This window comes from Oncorhynchus kisutch, unplaced genomic scaffold (assembly GCF_002021735.2).
Source record: "Oncorhynchus kisutch isolate 150728-3 unplaced genomic scaffold, Okis_V2 Okis01b-Okis20b_hom, whole genome shotgun sequence".
In the NCBI taxonomy this organism is placed as follows: Eukaryota; Metazoa; Chordata; class Actinopteri; order Salmoniformes; family Salmonidae; genus Oncorhynchus; species Oncorhynchus kisutch.
Window position 1 is genome coordinate 5,665,234 of NW_022261978.1, and position 16,598 is coordinate 5,681,831.

Here is a 16,598-nt window from a genome sequence, read left to right on the forward strand (position 1 = left end):
GATTTACACTACTATCTGTACTTACTGGTGCCACAGACGCTGTTTCATCCTTTCCTACACTGAAATTACCCTTGCCTAACGATTGCGTCTGAAGCTGGGCTTGCAGCACAGCTATCCTCGCCGTAAGGCGAGTACAGCGGCTGCAATTAGAAGGCATCATGTTAATGTTACTACTTAGCTTCGGCTGTTGGAGGTCCTGACGAATCGTGTCCAGATAAAGTGTCCGGAGTGAAAAAGTTGAGGAAAAAATAAATAAATATATGAACGGTAATTAAAAAGTGAAAACCGTAAAGTTGTCAGGTAGCAAAACAGGTTGGCAACAAAACGCACAGCAACTCGAAAACAAGCCTGCAAGTTGTGACCGGAAATGACGTCAGACGTTCACACACGTATCACAACTGGCTGTGATCGGGAGTCCCCATAGGATGGCACACAATAGGCTGGCATCGTCCGGGTGAGGGGAGGGTTTGTAGTTATGTAAGTCAGAAGGATGTCCTCCTTTATGTAGGGGGAGGACATGTCCTGCTTTACAGATCATAAGGACACCACCAGAAACAACTGTCAAGTTAAAATACATCGGTCAATGGTTCTGTGATAAGTGGTGCAGAGAGTAAAAAGGGATTATGTGAATCAGCTACGGATATTAGTTTTTTTTTCTTCAACTCTTTAACTTAGCACATCATAGACATTAAATGGGGAACTGAAGATAAAGTCTGAGTCTTTTAGTGTATCGTTCTCACAAGGTCATGTGACCAGGAGACTCTCTATAGTAGAATGATATGCATCTTCAGAGATGATCCTTTCTAATAATTGTCCAGCTGAAGCTAAATGGTTATTAAAAGTACCACACATGTAAATGTATTCTAGTATGGGACCAGAGGCTGTGAAACCCTGCTGGGACAACAAGGGAGGGGGGGGGGGGGGGTTGTTTAAAATGTTTTACCACTTTACAGAAGTTAGCATAGCATGTATGTTATAGAGATCAGTCCTTTCAGAAGTTAGCATATATAACACGTATGTTATAGAGATCAGTCCTTTCAGAAGTTAGCATATATAGCACGTATGTTATAGAGATCAGTCCTTTCAGAAGTTAGCATATATAGCACGTATGTTATAGAGATCAGTCCTTTCAGAAGTTAGCATATGTAGCACGTATGTTATAGAGATTTATTTTTTTATTTTTTTATTTTACCTTTATTTAACCAGGCAAGTCAGTTAAGAACAAATTCTTATTTTCAATGACGGCCTGGGAACAGTGGGTTAACTGCCTGTTCAGGGGCAGAACGACAGATTTGTACCTTGTCATCTCGGGGGTTTGAACTCACAACCTTCCGGTTACTAGTCCAACGCTCTAACCACTAGGCTACCCTGCCGCCCCAAGAGATCAGTCCTTTCAGAAGTTAGCATATATAGCACGTATGTTATAGAGATCAGTCCTTTCAGAAGTTAGCATATATAGCACGTATGTTATAGAGATCAGTCCTTTCAGAAGTTAGCATATTGTTCGAGGAATTCTAAATTCCTATATGTTTTGTAGCTAAAACCAAATTCACACTGTATCTATTCCATAATAATTTGTAGGATTATCATTTGCATGAAATAGCGAGAGACCAGTCTTAAAAACAAGTTCAGCATTTATTCTTAATGAGTACTGGCCCAAAATACAAAGAACATTACATTTTAAAGAGAAGATAAAAATGACGTCATCAGTTCTCACACTTTCTCCGATCAACACAATAGCGCAGTGTCTTCAGGTCTGGAGATTGTCTCCTACTCTCCTCATAAAGCAAACATTCCAATCTGTCTAAAAGATATACTCTTCTCCACTAATGGAACATCAAAGAACATTCTTATCTGTCTAAAGAGATATACCCTCCTTCTCCCTTAAACCCGCAGGGTACAGACAATTCATTCGTTTTACCTACATTTTCAGTCCTAGTTTAACCAAAAACCCATACTCATACCACAACATAATAGTATTAAAATTAATGGTTCTAATTAATGTATACATAATTAATCATTTCAACTATAATTTCCTCCAACACATATATAACACTTATGTTATAGAGATCAGTCCTTTCAGGAGCCCAGATTGTTTATTTATAAATCCCATCATTGGATGGTTTGGTAGTTGGGTTTCCCAAGGGACTCTACAGGCCAACATACCTGACCTGAGTTGTAAATATAAACAAAAAGAGTTGCCTGGTAATGGGAATGTTCTCAAACCATTACAGTCCATGATATCGGCATGGTTACAGATTCCACATTAGGACCATTGGGGAGATGCAAATGGCCGCCCTCCAGATAACAAGTCATTAGTGTGAAATAATACCCAACATCTGATCTGAGGCTTTTGACCATTCTTTGTTCTTAGTCATTGTTGGGGAAAAATTGGATCCAGATCAGATGTTGGGTACTATATTTATTGAATAGTATATGAATCCTATCAATTAAAATGTCAAATTGGGGCACAATAAATTTAATTTATTTATTAAATTTCTCAGAGATCACATTCTATGTATATTATATAACACCATAATTCATCTTAACTTCAAAACAATCTGAGATGATGGATGTGGAAATCTTATTTCTCCTGGTCTTCTGAGGTGGAACTACCTGATTTGAAATAGGTGCCCCAGCATTCATAACCTTTAACAGCGGCTAATACAGCCCCTGCTGCTAAGGACCATGGAGAGCTGTGCATGGCTCCCAACCCCAATGCAGCCGTACTGGCATACCACTTGCAGTCATTCAATTTCTCTTCTCTTCTTCTTATTTCTTCCTCCTCCTGCATCCTATGGTAGATAAATTACAAGATTATGTTTTAATAATGTTTATGCATCGAATAAGGTTCCTTAGTACTGTCTCATCTGTGTCTGTGGAACTGAGTTGTGCCTCTGAAGCTTGGGCTGGCAATTGATTTGGTGATAAAAACCTAAAGACTGCATTCCATTCCATGATTAGTGTCTGTGTGCCTGTCTACCGGTGCCAGGCAGACCCTCCCTCCAGTTTATTTCTCCAAAATGACAGATTAATTCTGGACCTCATCATTTGAGGGAAGGACCTGGTGTCTATGTTACATTAGTGATTATGTATAAACAAGCAGTAAATGACCTAGAGACCTGGTGCAATGTAAATCCTGCTGTCTGTTGCTTGATATCACAATGTACCTTTTTATAATTCTACACATCTGTTTGACTGTCATGCACATCCAGGAGGATGAACTACAACATATTGTAGCTCTGTTCTGCTCATGGATCCCACTTCAGAGTCTGCGGTCGACCAGCTTCATTATTGCAATGATGAAACAATATTTTAAAAAGATAACTGTTTGAAGAAATTAAAGTCTCTCTCACTTGATTAGAATTTCCTCCACAGTCCTCTCTCTCTCTCTCTCTCTCTTGTTCTCTTCCTGCCTCCTCCTCTCCAGCGCTTCTGCTTCGATCTTCCTCTGGGCCTCCTGGTACATCTCAGTGATGTAGTGTTCCCCTCCATTGTCCTTCACCATCTCCTCGATCTTCTTCAGCAGCTCTGTGACCTGAGTGTTGTCTTCTCTCTTGTCATTGATTAGGGAGTGATATCTGCCCCCACAGATATTGATGAGTTTCCGTAACTCTGGGCTCTCGGCCAGAAACTCTTTGACTGATTTCCCCTCCAGTTGATCTTCATGTGTGAACAGAATGATGGTGTACATTGAGGCTTCTTCTCCAAAGTTCTCCTGGATCCACTTCACAGTGTTCCTCTCCTCCTCTGTGAACCTCACCCCCAGTCTGATCACCAGCAGGAAGGCGTGAGGTCCTGGGACTGACATGTAGATGGCCTTTTCTATCTCACTTTTCATCTCTTCTTTAGACATTGTTGTGTCATAGAGCCCCGGGGTGTCGATGACATCAATCTTCCTCCCATCCACCACTCCACTCTGTTTCTCACAGTGAACAGTCACAGATACTGGAGATGACTTTGCTGTAAATGCATCTCCTTCCAGAATTCTGTTTCCTGTTGCACTCTTCCCTGATCCAGTCTTCCCCACCAGAACAATCCTCAGGTCAGACCGCTGCTCTGAATCTGTGAAAACAGACAAGAAGTGCTTGAGTTGATAGTGTCTTGATAAAAGGCTAATGTGTGTGTCTGTGTCTTTCCTGGTTGAGGGTTGATGAGACATTGACTGTCTCTCTTCTAGTCAAATAATCAAATACCATTCAGCTTATTCACCCATATAGACCCCACAAGACATGCCACCAGAGGTCTCTTCACAGTTTCTTCATTTAACCTTTTTTTTAACTAGGCTCAGTTAAGAACAACTCCTTATTTACAATGACGGCCTACCGGGAACAGTAAATTAGCTGCCTTGTTCAGGGGCAGAATGACAGATTTGGACCTTGTCAGCTCGGGGATTCGATCCAGCAACCATTTGGTTACTGGCCCAACGCTCTAAACACTAGGCTACCTGCTGGTTACTGGCCCAACGCTCTAAACACTAGGCTACCTGCTGGTTACTGGCCCAACGCTCTAAACACTAGGCTACCTGCTGGTTACTGGCCCAACGCTCTAAACACTAGGCTACCTGCTGGTTACTGGCCCAACGCTCTAAACACTAGGCTACCTGCTGGTTACTGGCCCAACGCTCTAAACACTAGGCTACCTGCTGGTTACTGGCCCAACGCTCTAAACACTAGGCTACCTGCTGGTTACTGGCCCAACGCTCTAAACACTAGGCTACCTGCTGGTTACTGGCCCAACGCTCTAAACACTAGGCTACCTGCTGGTTACTGGCCCAACGCTCTAAACACTAGGCTACCTGCTGGTTACTGGCCCAACGCTCTAAACACTAGGCTACCTGCTGGTTACTGGCCCAACGCTCTAAACACTAGGCTACCTGCCATCCCAAATAAATAAAATAAAAGACTAAGCAACTTGTCATTGAATGGGACTGTGAAGGGACACAAACACATCAATATTTTTATTGTATGTCACGTTCTGACCATCATTCTTGTGTGTTTTCCTTGTTTTAGTGTTGGTCAGGATGTGAGCTGGGTGGGCATTCTATGTTGTGTGTCTGGTTTGTATATTTCTATGTTTGGCCTGATATGGTTCTCAATCAGAGGCAGGTGTTAGTCATTGTCTCTGATTGGGAACCATATTTAGGTAGCCTGTTTTGTGTTGGGTTTTGTGGGTGGTTGTCTCCTGTGTCAGTGTTTGTACCACACGGGACTGTTTCGGGTTTTCAGGTTTCTTGTTTTGTAGTTTATTTCATGTATAGTTTTCGTTATTAAAAGTACCATGAATTATAACTACGCTGCGTCTTGGTCCGATCCCTGCAGAGGAAGAGGAAGAAGAGAACCGTTACATTGTATTGTATTACAGTTTTTTCCAACTGCTTACACACAATCTTTTCATGTCACACGATTTTTGAAACCTCTTACTTAAAGTGCAAAACTACACACCAAATATCCAAAACCATAAGCTATTTCTCAGCCTTTGACTCAGTTGTCAATTGCATAAAACACTTTTTTCAAAACACTACACACAATTCTCTACCTAAAACACAAAAATCTAACAGGAAGGGACTTGCTTTCCTTTTCCAAACACAACCAATCAAAATGCTACACTTATTCACCACACACACTCCTCACATGTGCATACACTAATAGCTTAACTGATCACTAACCAATCACTGCTTTACTGTAAAATAGGCCTATAAATAGGTTATAGGTCATATTACCGGTTTTGAACAATTATGGCCAACAATGGACAGAGAGCAAGAGGAGTAGGAGGAAGAGGAAGAAGAGGATGAGGGCAAAGAAGAGAAGGAAGGAGAGCCATCTCTGAGATTAGGGCAACACTTGTTGATCATGTGATCAACCACGGTTTGACCATGAGAGAGGCTGGACTGAGAGTCGAGCCCAACTTGAGTCGATTTACAGTGGCGTCCATAATTCGAACCTTCAGAAATGAGAACAGGTATGCAACTATATAATGACTATTTTAGCATTACAGTAATGTACTGTAAAATACGTATGACTGCATAGTATTGTGTACGCATTTGTAACTCTAAGCCATCCATTTACTGCACTGCATTGAATGAATGAGGTTGGTTATCATGCTGTACTACATTTTTTTGTACATTGTTTACAGTTCCTATGCTGAACACATACTGTGTTTGAATACAGAGTGGAAAGGCAAAGACATCATGGAGGACGAGGACGCTTGTTTACAGATGTACAAGAGACTGCAATTATAAATATGGTTTTGGCCAACAATGCAATTAGGATTCGAGAGATAAGAGAGCATATCTTGAATAATGACACCATATTTAACAACATCAATGCTGTAAGCCTGTCGACCATACAACGCATCCTCCAACGGCACCGAGTGACGATGAAACAACTTCACAAGGTGCCATTTGAGAGAAACTCTGACAGAGTCAAGAATATGCGACATGACTTTGTAGAGGTATGTATGCAACACTACTTCCAGTACTTCAGACATACCATATTTACTCATCTGTATATCCTTTTGTCTGTTACAGAGAGTATTGGAGCTGGATGCCCATGTAATTCACCATGAATTTATTTATGTGGATGAGGTTGGCCGCAGAAGAAATGTAATAGGACAGAGGGCATTTACCAATGTCCCTGGACAGCGTGGGGGTAATATAACTATGTGTGTTGCCATCACTCAAAACGGGGTCCTCCATCACAATGTCACACTGGGTCCGTACAACACCGGCCATATGCTCACTTTTCTGGATACAATTTACACAATGTTTGTCCCTGATCCAGATCAGGAGCCTGCTAGATTTGTGGTTTTATGGGACAATGTTAGTTTTCACTGGGCCGTTCTGGTCCAAAACTGGTTTGCCACCCATCCACAATTTGTAGTTTTGTACCTACCCCCATATTCACCTTTTCTAAATCCCATAGAGGAATTCTTCTCAGCCCGGCGCTGGAAAGTGTATGATCGCCAACCCTATGCCCGCATGCCGCTTCTCCAGGCAATGGAGGACGCATGTGGGGACATAGAGGTTGCCTCTGTCCAAGGTTGGATACGCCACACTAGGAGATACTTCCCTCGATGTTTGGCAAGAGAAAGCGTATCTTGTGATGTGCACGAAGTATTGTGGCCAGACCCAGGCCGGAGAAGAGATGAAGGGTAGCTTAGCACTGGTGACTCCCCCTGGGACCCCACACACACAATTGTGTTCTTTACTGTATTCTAAAGAATATACTTTTGGTTTACATATGTTTATGGTTTTGTTGTATGCTACTGTATACAACAGTAATGTTTGGCCTAATAAATATTTTCTGTTTCTACATTGCATTGGTGTTTACAGTGTACTTGTTACCCCTCTCAGCAGATGACTTTCACTGTAGAACATTGTATTGAAATGTAGATATAAGCCTATGAAAGACCAAAGAGCTTTAGATTTAGAACAACAGTGTTTACATGGTATATCCAAAAATGTACTATTATGAAAGCAGTGTTTGCCATTTGATGCAAATGCTTCATTCTGACATGTGTTTGTGGCATTTTGAAGTAGATGTGAGGCATTTTGTGTGTGCAGTTTTGGGAATTGTGTGTAGTTTTGAAAAAAAGGAGACAGTTTTGAAAACGTGTGTAAGCAGTTGGAAAAAACTGTTATTATTATATCTATTTATTTATTTGTGTGACTGTCCTTGTCTATCAGTGTTTAGTTACTTGTCATGTTTTGTGTTTTCTGTTGACCCCAGGAAAATCATCTGCTGCCTCTGGAAAAGACAATGGGATCCAAATAAACAAACAAGTGTGTGTGTGTGTGTGTGTGTGTGTACCTTGGCATTGACCAGTGAAGTCTTGCAGAAAGAGTGTCAACAGGAACAGAATCTTCAGAGTCCCTCCTCTTCCTTGTTCCATTACTACAACTGCAGCCAATCAAAAACATGGAAACAGACGATGACCTCATTACAAAATACAAAGTCCACATTTCTTCGGTGACTCATGCAGAGTGTTCGGCAAAGTTCCAACGTTTATAGATGAGGAGGGACTAAATTATATATTTTTTCTGCTACTTGACTTTCAAACCACAAAAACGATTAAACTATAAACTATAAAAAGAGTAATGATATGTGGTATAATTGTGGATAAACACAGTACATTCCCTAACAACGTAGCCTACATCAGGTGAACATAATGTACTCATGTATCAAATACCATTCTAAACATGGCCATTACTCTACCGTTGCCTGGCTGCTGCTGTTAAGACCAGATAAACCAGTTAGAGGTGAACATTTAAACAATGTGGAAGTCGGGAGGTGTCAGGACACAAAGGGTGTGTTCCTCTGTTCCTCTGTTCCTCTGTTCCTCTGCTCAGACGTTGCTGACGTCTGTCTGCTATGAATTATAGGTGACCCATTCTATAGATCATCTGAGGGTGATTCGTCGACCAGCCAACATTATCGTAGAGACTCAATCGATTCACTTTATATGTGTGCGTTGTATTGACCTGCTCCCTTATTAATAAGTCATTAAAGATTTAGTTTAAGTATAACTCTGACTTGTGTGATAAGTTTGTCTCTCCACCTTTGATAGTAAAGAAATGAACCACCACACGCTAGATCTTACAATGCCTGGATAGGTATTTTACACATCAACAAATCCGATCATGTGTTTTTGCAATCTGTCAGTCAACCATTGGTTGATGCATGCAACGTCTAAGCAGTGTGACCTTAGTCAGTACTGACAAAAACCTGCAGGTGTGTCCCTCACAGCAACAACCTGCTATAAGACTGCTGTTGACCCAAGATCGGCCCCCTTGAACATGATACAGTATACTGCACTATCTCTGCACTAAACAAGGTACAGTATACTGCACTAAACAAGGTACAGTATACTGCACTAAACAAGGTACAGTATACTGCACTAAACAAGGTACAGTATACTGCACTAAACAAGGTACAGTATACTGCACTAAACAAGGTACAGTATACTGCACTAAACAAGGTACAGTATACTGCACTAAACAAGGTACAGTATACTGCACTAAACAAGGTACAGTATACTGCACTATCTCAGCACTAAACAAGGTACGGTATACTACACTATCTCTTCACTAAACAAGGTCTGGTATACTACACTATCTCTGCACTAAACAAGGTATGGTATACTACACTATCTCTGCACTAAACAAGGTACGGTATACTACACTATCTCTGCACTAAACAAGATACAGTATACTACACTATCTCTGCACTAAACAAGGTCCGGTATACTACACTATCTCTGCACTAAACAAGGTCCGGTATACTACACTATCTCTGCACTAAACAAGGTACGGTATACTACACTATCTCTGCACTAAACAAGGTACGGTATACTACACTATCTCTGCACTAAACAAGATACGGTATACTACACTATCTCTGCACTAAACAAGATACAGTATACTGCACTATCTCTGCACTAATCAAGGTACAGTATACTACACTATCTCTGCACTAATTAAGGTACAGTATACTGCACTATCTCTGCACTAAACAAGGTACAGTATACTACACTATCTCTGCACTAAACAAGGTACAGTATACTACACTATCTCTACACTAAACAAGGTACAGTATACTACACTATCTCTCCACTAAACAAGGTACAGTATACTACACTATCTCTACACTAAACAAGGTACAGTATACTGCACTATCTCTGCACTAAACAAGGTACAGTATACTACACTATCTCTGCACTAAACAAGGTACAGTATACTGCACTAAACAAGGTACAGTATACTGCACTATCTCTGCACTAATCAAGGTACAGTATACTACACTATCTCTGCACTAAACAAGGTACAGTATACTACACTATCTCTGCACTAATCAAGGTACAGTATACTGCACTATCTCTGCACTAATCAAGGTCCAGTATACTGCACTATCTCTGCACTAAACAAGGTACAGTATACTACACTATCTCTGCACTAAACAAGGTACAGTATACTGCACTATCTCTGCACTAATCAAGGTAAATGTTTCAGGTAAAAGTCTAACCATGTTTCCTCTTTCACTGTTCTACAATATTAAGATGTGTATGAATACACACATATAGCAGAATGTGATTGTTAACAGCTACATGATTATATTGTTTTGACATTTTGATGATAAGTAATGTAATCATATGACTATTTATGCATAAATGTTAACAGACCTGGTATCAATAAAATGTCAACTTAATATTGTACTACAGTTATTCAAATACTGTAGAGTAGATTGTTGTACAACATTTCATTAGTAAGGTAGTTAAGTTGAATACTCACTTTTAGTGTTGCACAGATCTGTATATTGTTGTCCCCTGTTGTCACTGAGAGACCTGAAGCAGTGGTCCTGCTGGTTTTGCTTAGCCAGGTGCCCCAGGTGGGTGGAGATCTACCTCGACCAATGGAATGGTCTAAAACTCATGCAAAACTAAAGCGCCCAATGTGCCTCACCTTACATTCTGTTAAGTTTCATTTTCCCAGAAACTAGTCATTTCTAGCCAATGAGAGACTCTTATGTAGGTGTCATAACCAGCCATAAAATAACTACAGTGGTAGGTTCTGTGGGTTTAGACTCTTATGTAGGTGTCATAACCAGCCATAAAATAACTACAGTGGTAGGTTCTGTGGGTTTTGACTCTTATGTAGGTGTCATAACCAACCATAAAATAACTACAGTGGTAGGTTCTGTGGGTTTTGACTCTTATGTAGGTGTCATAACCAGCCATAAAATAACTACAGTGGTAGGTTCTGTGGGTTTTGACTCTTATGTAGGTGTCATAACCAACCATAAAATAACTACAGTGGTAGGTTCTGTGGGGTTTGACTCTTATGTAGGTGTCATAACCAACCATAAAATAACTACAGTGGTAGGTTCTGTGGGTTTTGACTCTTATGTAGGTGTCATAACCAACCATAAAATAACTACAGTGGTAGGTTCTGTGGGGTTTGACTCTTATGTAGGTGTCATAACCAACCATAAAATAACTACAGTGGTAGGTTCTGTGGGTTTTCACTCTTATGTAGGTGTCATAACCAACCATAAAATAACTACAGTGGTAGGTTCTGTGGGGTTTGACTCTTATGTAGGTGTCATAACCAACCATAAAATAACTACAGTGGTAGGTTCTGTGGGTTTTGACTCTTATGTAGGTGTCATAACCAACCATAAAATAACTACAGTGGTAGGTTCTGTGGGGTTTGACTCTTATGTAGGTGTCATAACCAACCATAAAATAACTACAGTGGTAGGTTCTGTGGGGTTTGACTCTTATGTAGGTGTCATAACCAACCATAAAATAACTACAGTGGTAGGTTCTGTGGGTTTTGACTCTTATGTAGGTGTCATAACCAACCATAAAATAACTACAGTGGTAGGTTCTGTGGGGTTTGACTCTTATGTAGGTGTCATAACCAACCATAAAATAACTACAGTGGTAGGTTCTGTGGGTTTTGACTCTTATGTAGGTGTCATAACCAACCATAAAATAACTACAGTGGTAGGTTCTGTGGGGTTTGACTCTTATGTAGGTGTCATAACCAACCATAAAATAACTACAGTGGTAGGTTCTGTGGGTTTTGACTCTTATGTAGGTGTCATAACCAACCATAAAATAACTACAGTGGTAGGTTCTGTGGGGTTTGACTCTTATGTATGTGTCATAACCAACCATAAAATAATGCAATATATGTCACAACAGGTCTAAATATATGTATCATGACAGTGTTATGACCATATTTTGACAGGTTATGACACATTATGTCAGCTGTTATGACATATCATGACATAGCTATGACTGTAAAATATATGCAAAATATGCACCCGTCATGCATGTGAATTGTGTTTTTAACTAATTCCATGAAATTACTAATGTTTGATAAACTGTTCTGTAAAAGTCTGACCATTGAGAGTCTCCCAATAGAACGAAACAACAACATTATGCCTTGAAGCAATGTGTTGAGAAACGGATTCTCGTCATTTACATAATAGCACATATTTAATGAGGTTTTCATTTAAAAACAAATAAAAACTTCCATATATGTTTACTTTGAACCTGTAAAGTGTCAGCCTGATGAGAGTAAACAAACAAAAATCCCTATTAGCCTGTGGTGCCTGGCCTTAAGACATGATTGACGTGTTATAACCTGTTATGACATATTAAGACAATATTATGATGTGTTATAACCTGTTATGACATATTAAGACATTATTATGATGTGTTATAACCTGTTATGACATATTAAGACATTATTATGATGTGTTATAACCTGTTATGACATATTAAGACATTATTATGATGTGTTATAACCTGTTATGACATATTAAGACATTATTATGAAGTGTTATAACCTGTTATGACATATTAAGACATTATTATGAAGTGTTATAACCTGTTATGACATATTAAGACATGATTATGACATGTTATAACCTGTTATGACGCTGGATGTCAAGTAAAGTGTAACCAATCATGTTGTATGTAAAAAGAAAGGACGTGTGTCTGCACTCAGATACACGAAAGGACGTGTATCTGACGTCTGTTGATTCTCATTGTACAGTATTAATCTACTCTACTGCTACACTTAAATCACTCTGAGTGTTTTTCCCACTCCAACCTCTTGTCTTCCACATCTTTATATGTCAGGGTCTTTCAGTGTTTTTAAAGGCATTGAACCATGAAAATACCCCGTTAAAACACCTGTAACAGGAACTACTACTGGTGCTGCTACAGTACCACCTTCTGATCTACTACTGGAGCTGCTACAGTACCACCTTCTGAACTACTACTGGTGCTGCTACAGTACCACCTTCTGAACTACTACTGGTGCTGCTACAGTACCACCTTCTGAACTACTACTGGTGCTGCTACAGTACCACCTTCTGAACTACTACTGGTGCTGCTACAGTACCACCTTCTGAACTACTACTGGTGCTGCTACAGTACCACCTTCTGAACTACTACTGGTGCTGCTACAGTACCACCTTCTGAACTACTACTGGTGCTGCTACAGTACCACCTTCTGATCTACTACTGGTGCTGCTACAGTACCACCTTCTGATCTACTACTGGAGCTGCTACAGTACCACCTTCTGAACTACTACTGGAGCTGCTACAGTACCACCTTCTGAACTACTACTGGTGCTGCTACAGTACCACCTTCTGAACTACTACTGGAGCTGCTACAGTACCACCTTCTGATCAACTACTGGATCTGCTACAGTACCACCTTCTGATCTACTACTGGATCTGCTACAGTACCACCTTCTGATCTACTACTGGTGCTGCTACAGTACCACCTTCTGATCTACTACTGGTGCTGCTACAGTACCACCTTCTGATCTACTACTGGTGCTGCTACCATCCAAAATAACTACTGCAGTTGCTGTCAACAAACCACCTTAAATCTCCTCCTTCCTGACTTCTTGACTTCTATATATGGATATTCATATTCATATCCACTCATTCTGTCTCCTGTTCTTTCCTCCACTTCCCTGAACAAACAGACTTTAGCAGGACAGAAAGAGTATATACATGAAGTGTAGAACAAGATCAATTAATTTTACTATATTTTTATTGACAATATGGAAACGTCATACAACACTAGATACAACTGTCACCTCAAATCATCAAAGATACTAAAATCAAAACAGCTTCATTGATCTAAAACACTTTTATTAACAATACTTAAGTAATCAACCATAACATACAGATGGCTAACTGGTAAATGAATGTTATTTTTAAATAGATTATTATCATAGAATTATTGAAGACATAATAAAAGTATATATGTGAAATAAAGTGGAACTGATTGATGAAAAAAAATACTCCCAATAAACAAACAACTGTGTGCTGGAATAAACCCATTGGAATGTAGATACTAGTAATAAAATGGCTGATCTTCCCATGTCAAATTATAATTGTCCTGCTCTCTGACTTGTTTGAAAGGATGCATCCTATGATGGTGCCACATGGAAAATCACTGAGCTTGTCTATGGAGATTGCATGGCTGTGTGCTCAATTTTATTTAAATTGTCCTTCTCTTTGATGAGCCTCTACCCCATACAGTACACTATAACATTACTACTAGAGACCACATGCAGTACACTATAACATTACTACTAGAGACCACATGCAGTACACTATAACATTACTACTAGAGACCACATGCAGTACACTATAACATTACTACTAGAGACCACATGCAGTACACTATAACATTACTACTAGAGACCACATGCAGTACACTATAACATTACTACTAGAGACCACATACAGTACACTATAACATTACTACTACAGACCACATACAGTACACTATAACATTACTACTAGAGACTACATACAGTACACTATACCATTACCACTACCACACGTTACTACTAGTGACCACATGCAGTACACTATAACATTTCTACTAGAGACCACATGCAGTACACTATAACATTACTACTAGAGACCACATGCAGTACACTATAACATTACTACTAGTGACCACATGCAGTACACTATAACATTTCTACTAGAGACCACATGCAGTACACTATAACATTACTACTAGAGACCACATGCAGTACACTATAACATTACTACTAGTGACCACATGCAGTACACTATAACATTTCTACTAGAGACCACATGCAGTACACTATAACATTACTACTAGTGACCACATGCAGTACACTATAACATTTCTCGCTACAGTACTCTAATCAACTCCATCACTAAATTATCTATAGTGGATTTCTCAACCTCCCCTATTTATTGGTACTTCTGACTAATCAACATTAAGCCTGTATATACTGTAAATATACAGGGCATTCATAAATTATTCATGCCCCTTGACTTTTTCCACATTTTGTTACGTTACAGCCGTATTCTAAAATGGATTAAATTATTTTTTCCCCCTCATCAATCTACACACAATACCCTCTTCATGACATCACAATACCTCATGACATCACAATACCCTCTTCATGACAAAGCAACAACAGTTGTGTAGATTCTTTTTCAAATGTATAAAAAAGATACACTGAAATATCACATTTCCATAAGTATTCAGACCCTTTACTCAGTACTTTCTTTAAGCACCTTTGGCAGTGATCACAGCCTCGAGTCTTCTTGGGTATGATGTTACAAGCTTGGCACACCTGTATTTGGGCAGTTTCTCCCATTCTTCTCTGCAGATCCTCTCAAGCTCTGTCAGGTTGGATGGGGAGCGTCACTGTATAGCTATTTTCAGGTCTCTCCAGAAACGTTAGATCGGGTTCAAGTCCAGGCTCTGACTGGGTCACTTAATGACATTCAGAGACTTGTCTTGAAGCCACTCCTGTGTTGTCTTGGCTGTGTGTTTACAGTCGTTGTCCTGTTGGAAGGTGAACCTTCTTCCCATTATGGTAGAAAAATACAAGATTATGATTTAATACTGTTTGTGGATCGAATTGCTTTGATGGGAACTCTCTCTTCTGTGTGAGTGTGACTTAGTTGGGCCTCTGGGGCTTGGCGCTAAAAATGTATTTATGATGGCTTGGTGATAAAACCTAGAATGAGTTGGTGTTTGTAACCTGAGATAAAGTTAGCCTGTAGGAGTATAACAAATCTCTCTTTGTTTCTAATCGTCTTTGCATCTGAGAAATGTAGGGGGGGGGGGGGGGGGGGGGGGGTTAACAAAGTCTCTCTCACTTAATAAAGAATTCTCCACAACATTCATGGTGACGAGGATGGGATCCTTATCTCTGTCTGCTGACGACTCCTGGGGACCAGGGTCAACCGTGCATGGGAATCACTCTAGGTGTGATTCAAGGCAACCCTCCCAGGCTCCTCCAGATGGGGCCGGCGGACGGATACAGGATCCCAAACAAAGACAAATCGAATAGGGTGAGACTAATATTTCTTGAAAACAATTCAATAAAAACTAAGTCGTGAACGTACTGACGTTTTAGAGATGTTATCCTGATGGTATTGTCATAATAAAGAGGGAGTCGTGACCGTACTGCCCTAGAATAGAAGACCTGACCGTACTGCCCTAGAGTAGAAGACCTGACCGTACTGCCCTAGAGTAGAAGACCTGACCGTACTGCCGTGCTTACGATGATAAGATTTGTGTGAGGGAAGAAATCGTCATAATAGAAAGGAAATCGTGACCGTAGTGTCCTGAGAAAATAGACATGTAGTCGTGAACGTACCTCTGCTTTCAGGTTATGAGATTCTGATTTTTTTTTTTTATAACAAGGAAGTTCTGATGATACTGTCCTAAGAGGAGAAAACACGGAGTCGTGAACGTACTGTCGTTGTAAGGAGAGGGGTGAAATGCATTATAATGCCTTGGGTTTGTATGGTAAGATGCAACTGTGCAAATTTTGTAATTCCAGGAACTAGTCCTGAAGTGGAAACTCATAGAAGTAAGAACACATATTGATTGAGTATGTTTGGGAACAGTACTGTGTGAATGTGGTATGAGAGTTGTGTGACCGTGGAAATAAGTGTTAACCTGGAGTTTGGGTAATAAAATATTGAAATTTGGATCATCAGAAATATGGATAATAAGATATAGAAATGTACATAATAACTTCATTGAAATTTGGATAATAAGT

The 16,598-nt window shown here is 39.9% G+C and overlaps 2 protein-coding genes across 3 annotated transcripts in view; both read right to left on the bottom strand.

Moving 5' to 3' along the window:
- The window catches only part of LOC109882405 (GTPase IMAP family member 7-like), a 34,366-nt gene extending 24,014 nt beyond the window's left edge, over positions 1-10,352 (bottom strand). The window contains exon 1 of the mRNA XM_031811149.1: positions 10,289-10,352. The gene's annotated coding sequence lies outside the window, so the exon portion shown is untranslated. The remainder of the gene's footprint in view (positions 1-10,288) is intronic.
- On the bottom strand, positions 1,615-10,372 carry LOC109884511 (GTPase IMAP family member 7). Of its 2 annotated transcripts, XM_031811147.1 has the most exons (5): positions 10,289-10,372; positions 7,812-7,901; positions 5,280-5,315; positions 3,357-4,065; positions 1,615-2,795 (listed from the first exon to the last, which is right to left on the bottom strand). In XM_031811147.1, the coding sequence occupies exons 2-5, from the start codon at positions 7,891-7,893 to the stop codon at positions 2,585-2,587; spliced, it is 1,038 nt and encodes a 345-aa protein (XP_031667007.1). In that variant the 5' UTR covers positions 7,894-7,901; positions 10,289-10,372; the 3' UTR covers positions 1,615-2,584. The 2 variants fall into 2 exon arrangements, with proteins under 2 accessions (XP_031667007.1, XP_020332064.2); XM_020476475.2 differs by lacking the exon at positions 5,280-5,315.
- Between the last annotated feature and the right edge of the window lie 6,226 nt (positions 10,373-16,598).

Bases quoted from the DNA above. Each gene is read 5' to 3' on its own strand.
- LOC109884511 (XM_031811147.1), bottom strand. From the start codon at position 7,893: ATGGAACAAGGAAGAGGAGGGACTCTGAAGATTCTGTTCCTGTTGACA. The intron at 4,066-5,279 runs GTACTTTTAATA...CTGTTTTCACAG, and splicing joins CAGCGTAGTTATAATTCATG to ATTCAGAGCAGCGGTCTGAC. The intron at 2,796-3,356 runs GTGAGAGAGACT...TATCTACCATAG, and splicing joins GTGGAGGAAATTCTAATCAA to GATGCAGGAGGAGGAAGAAA.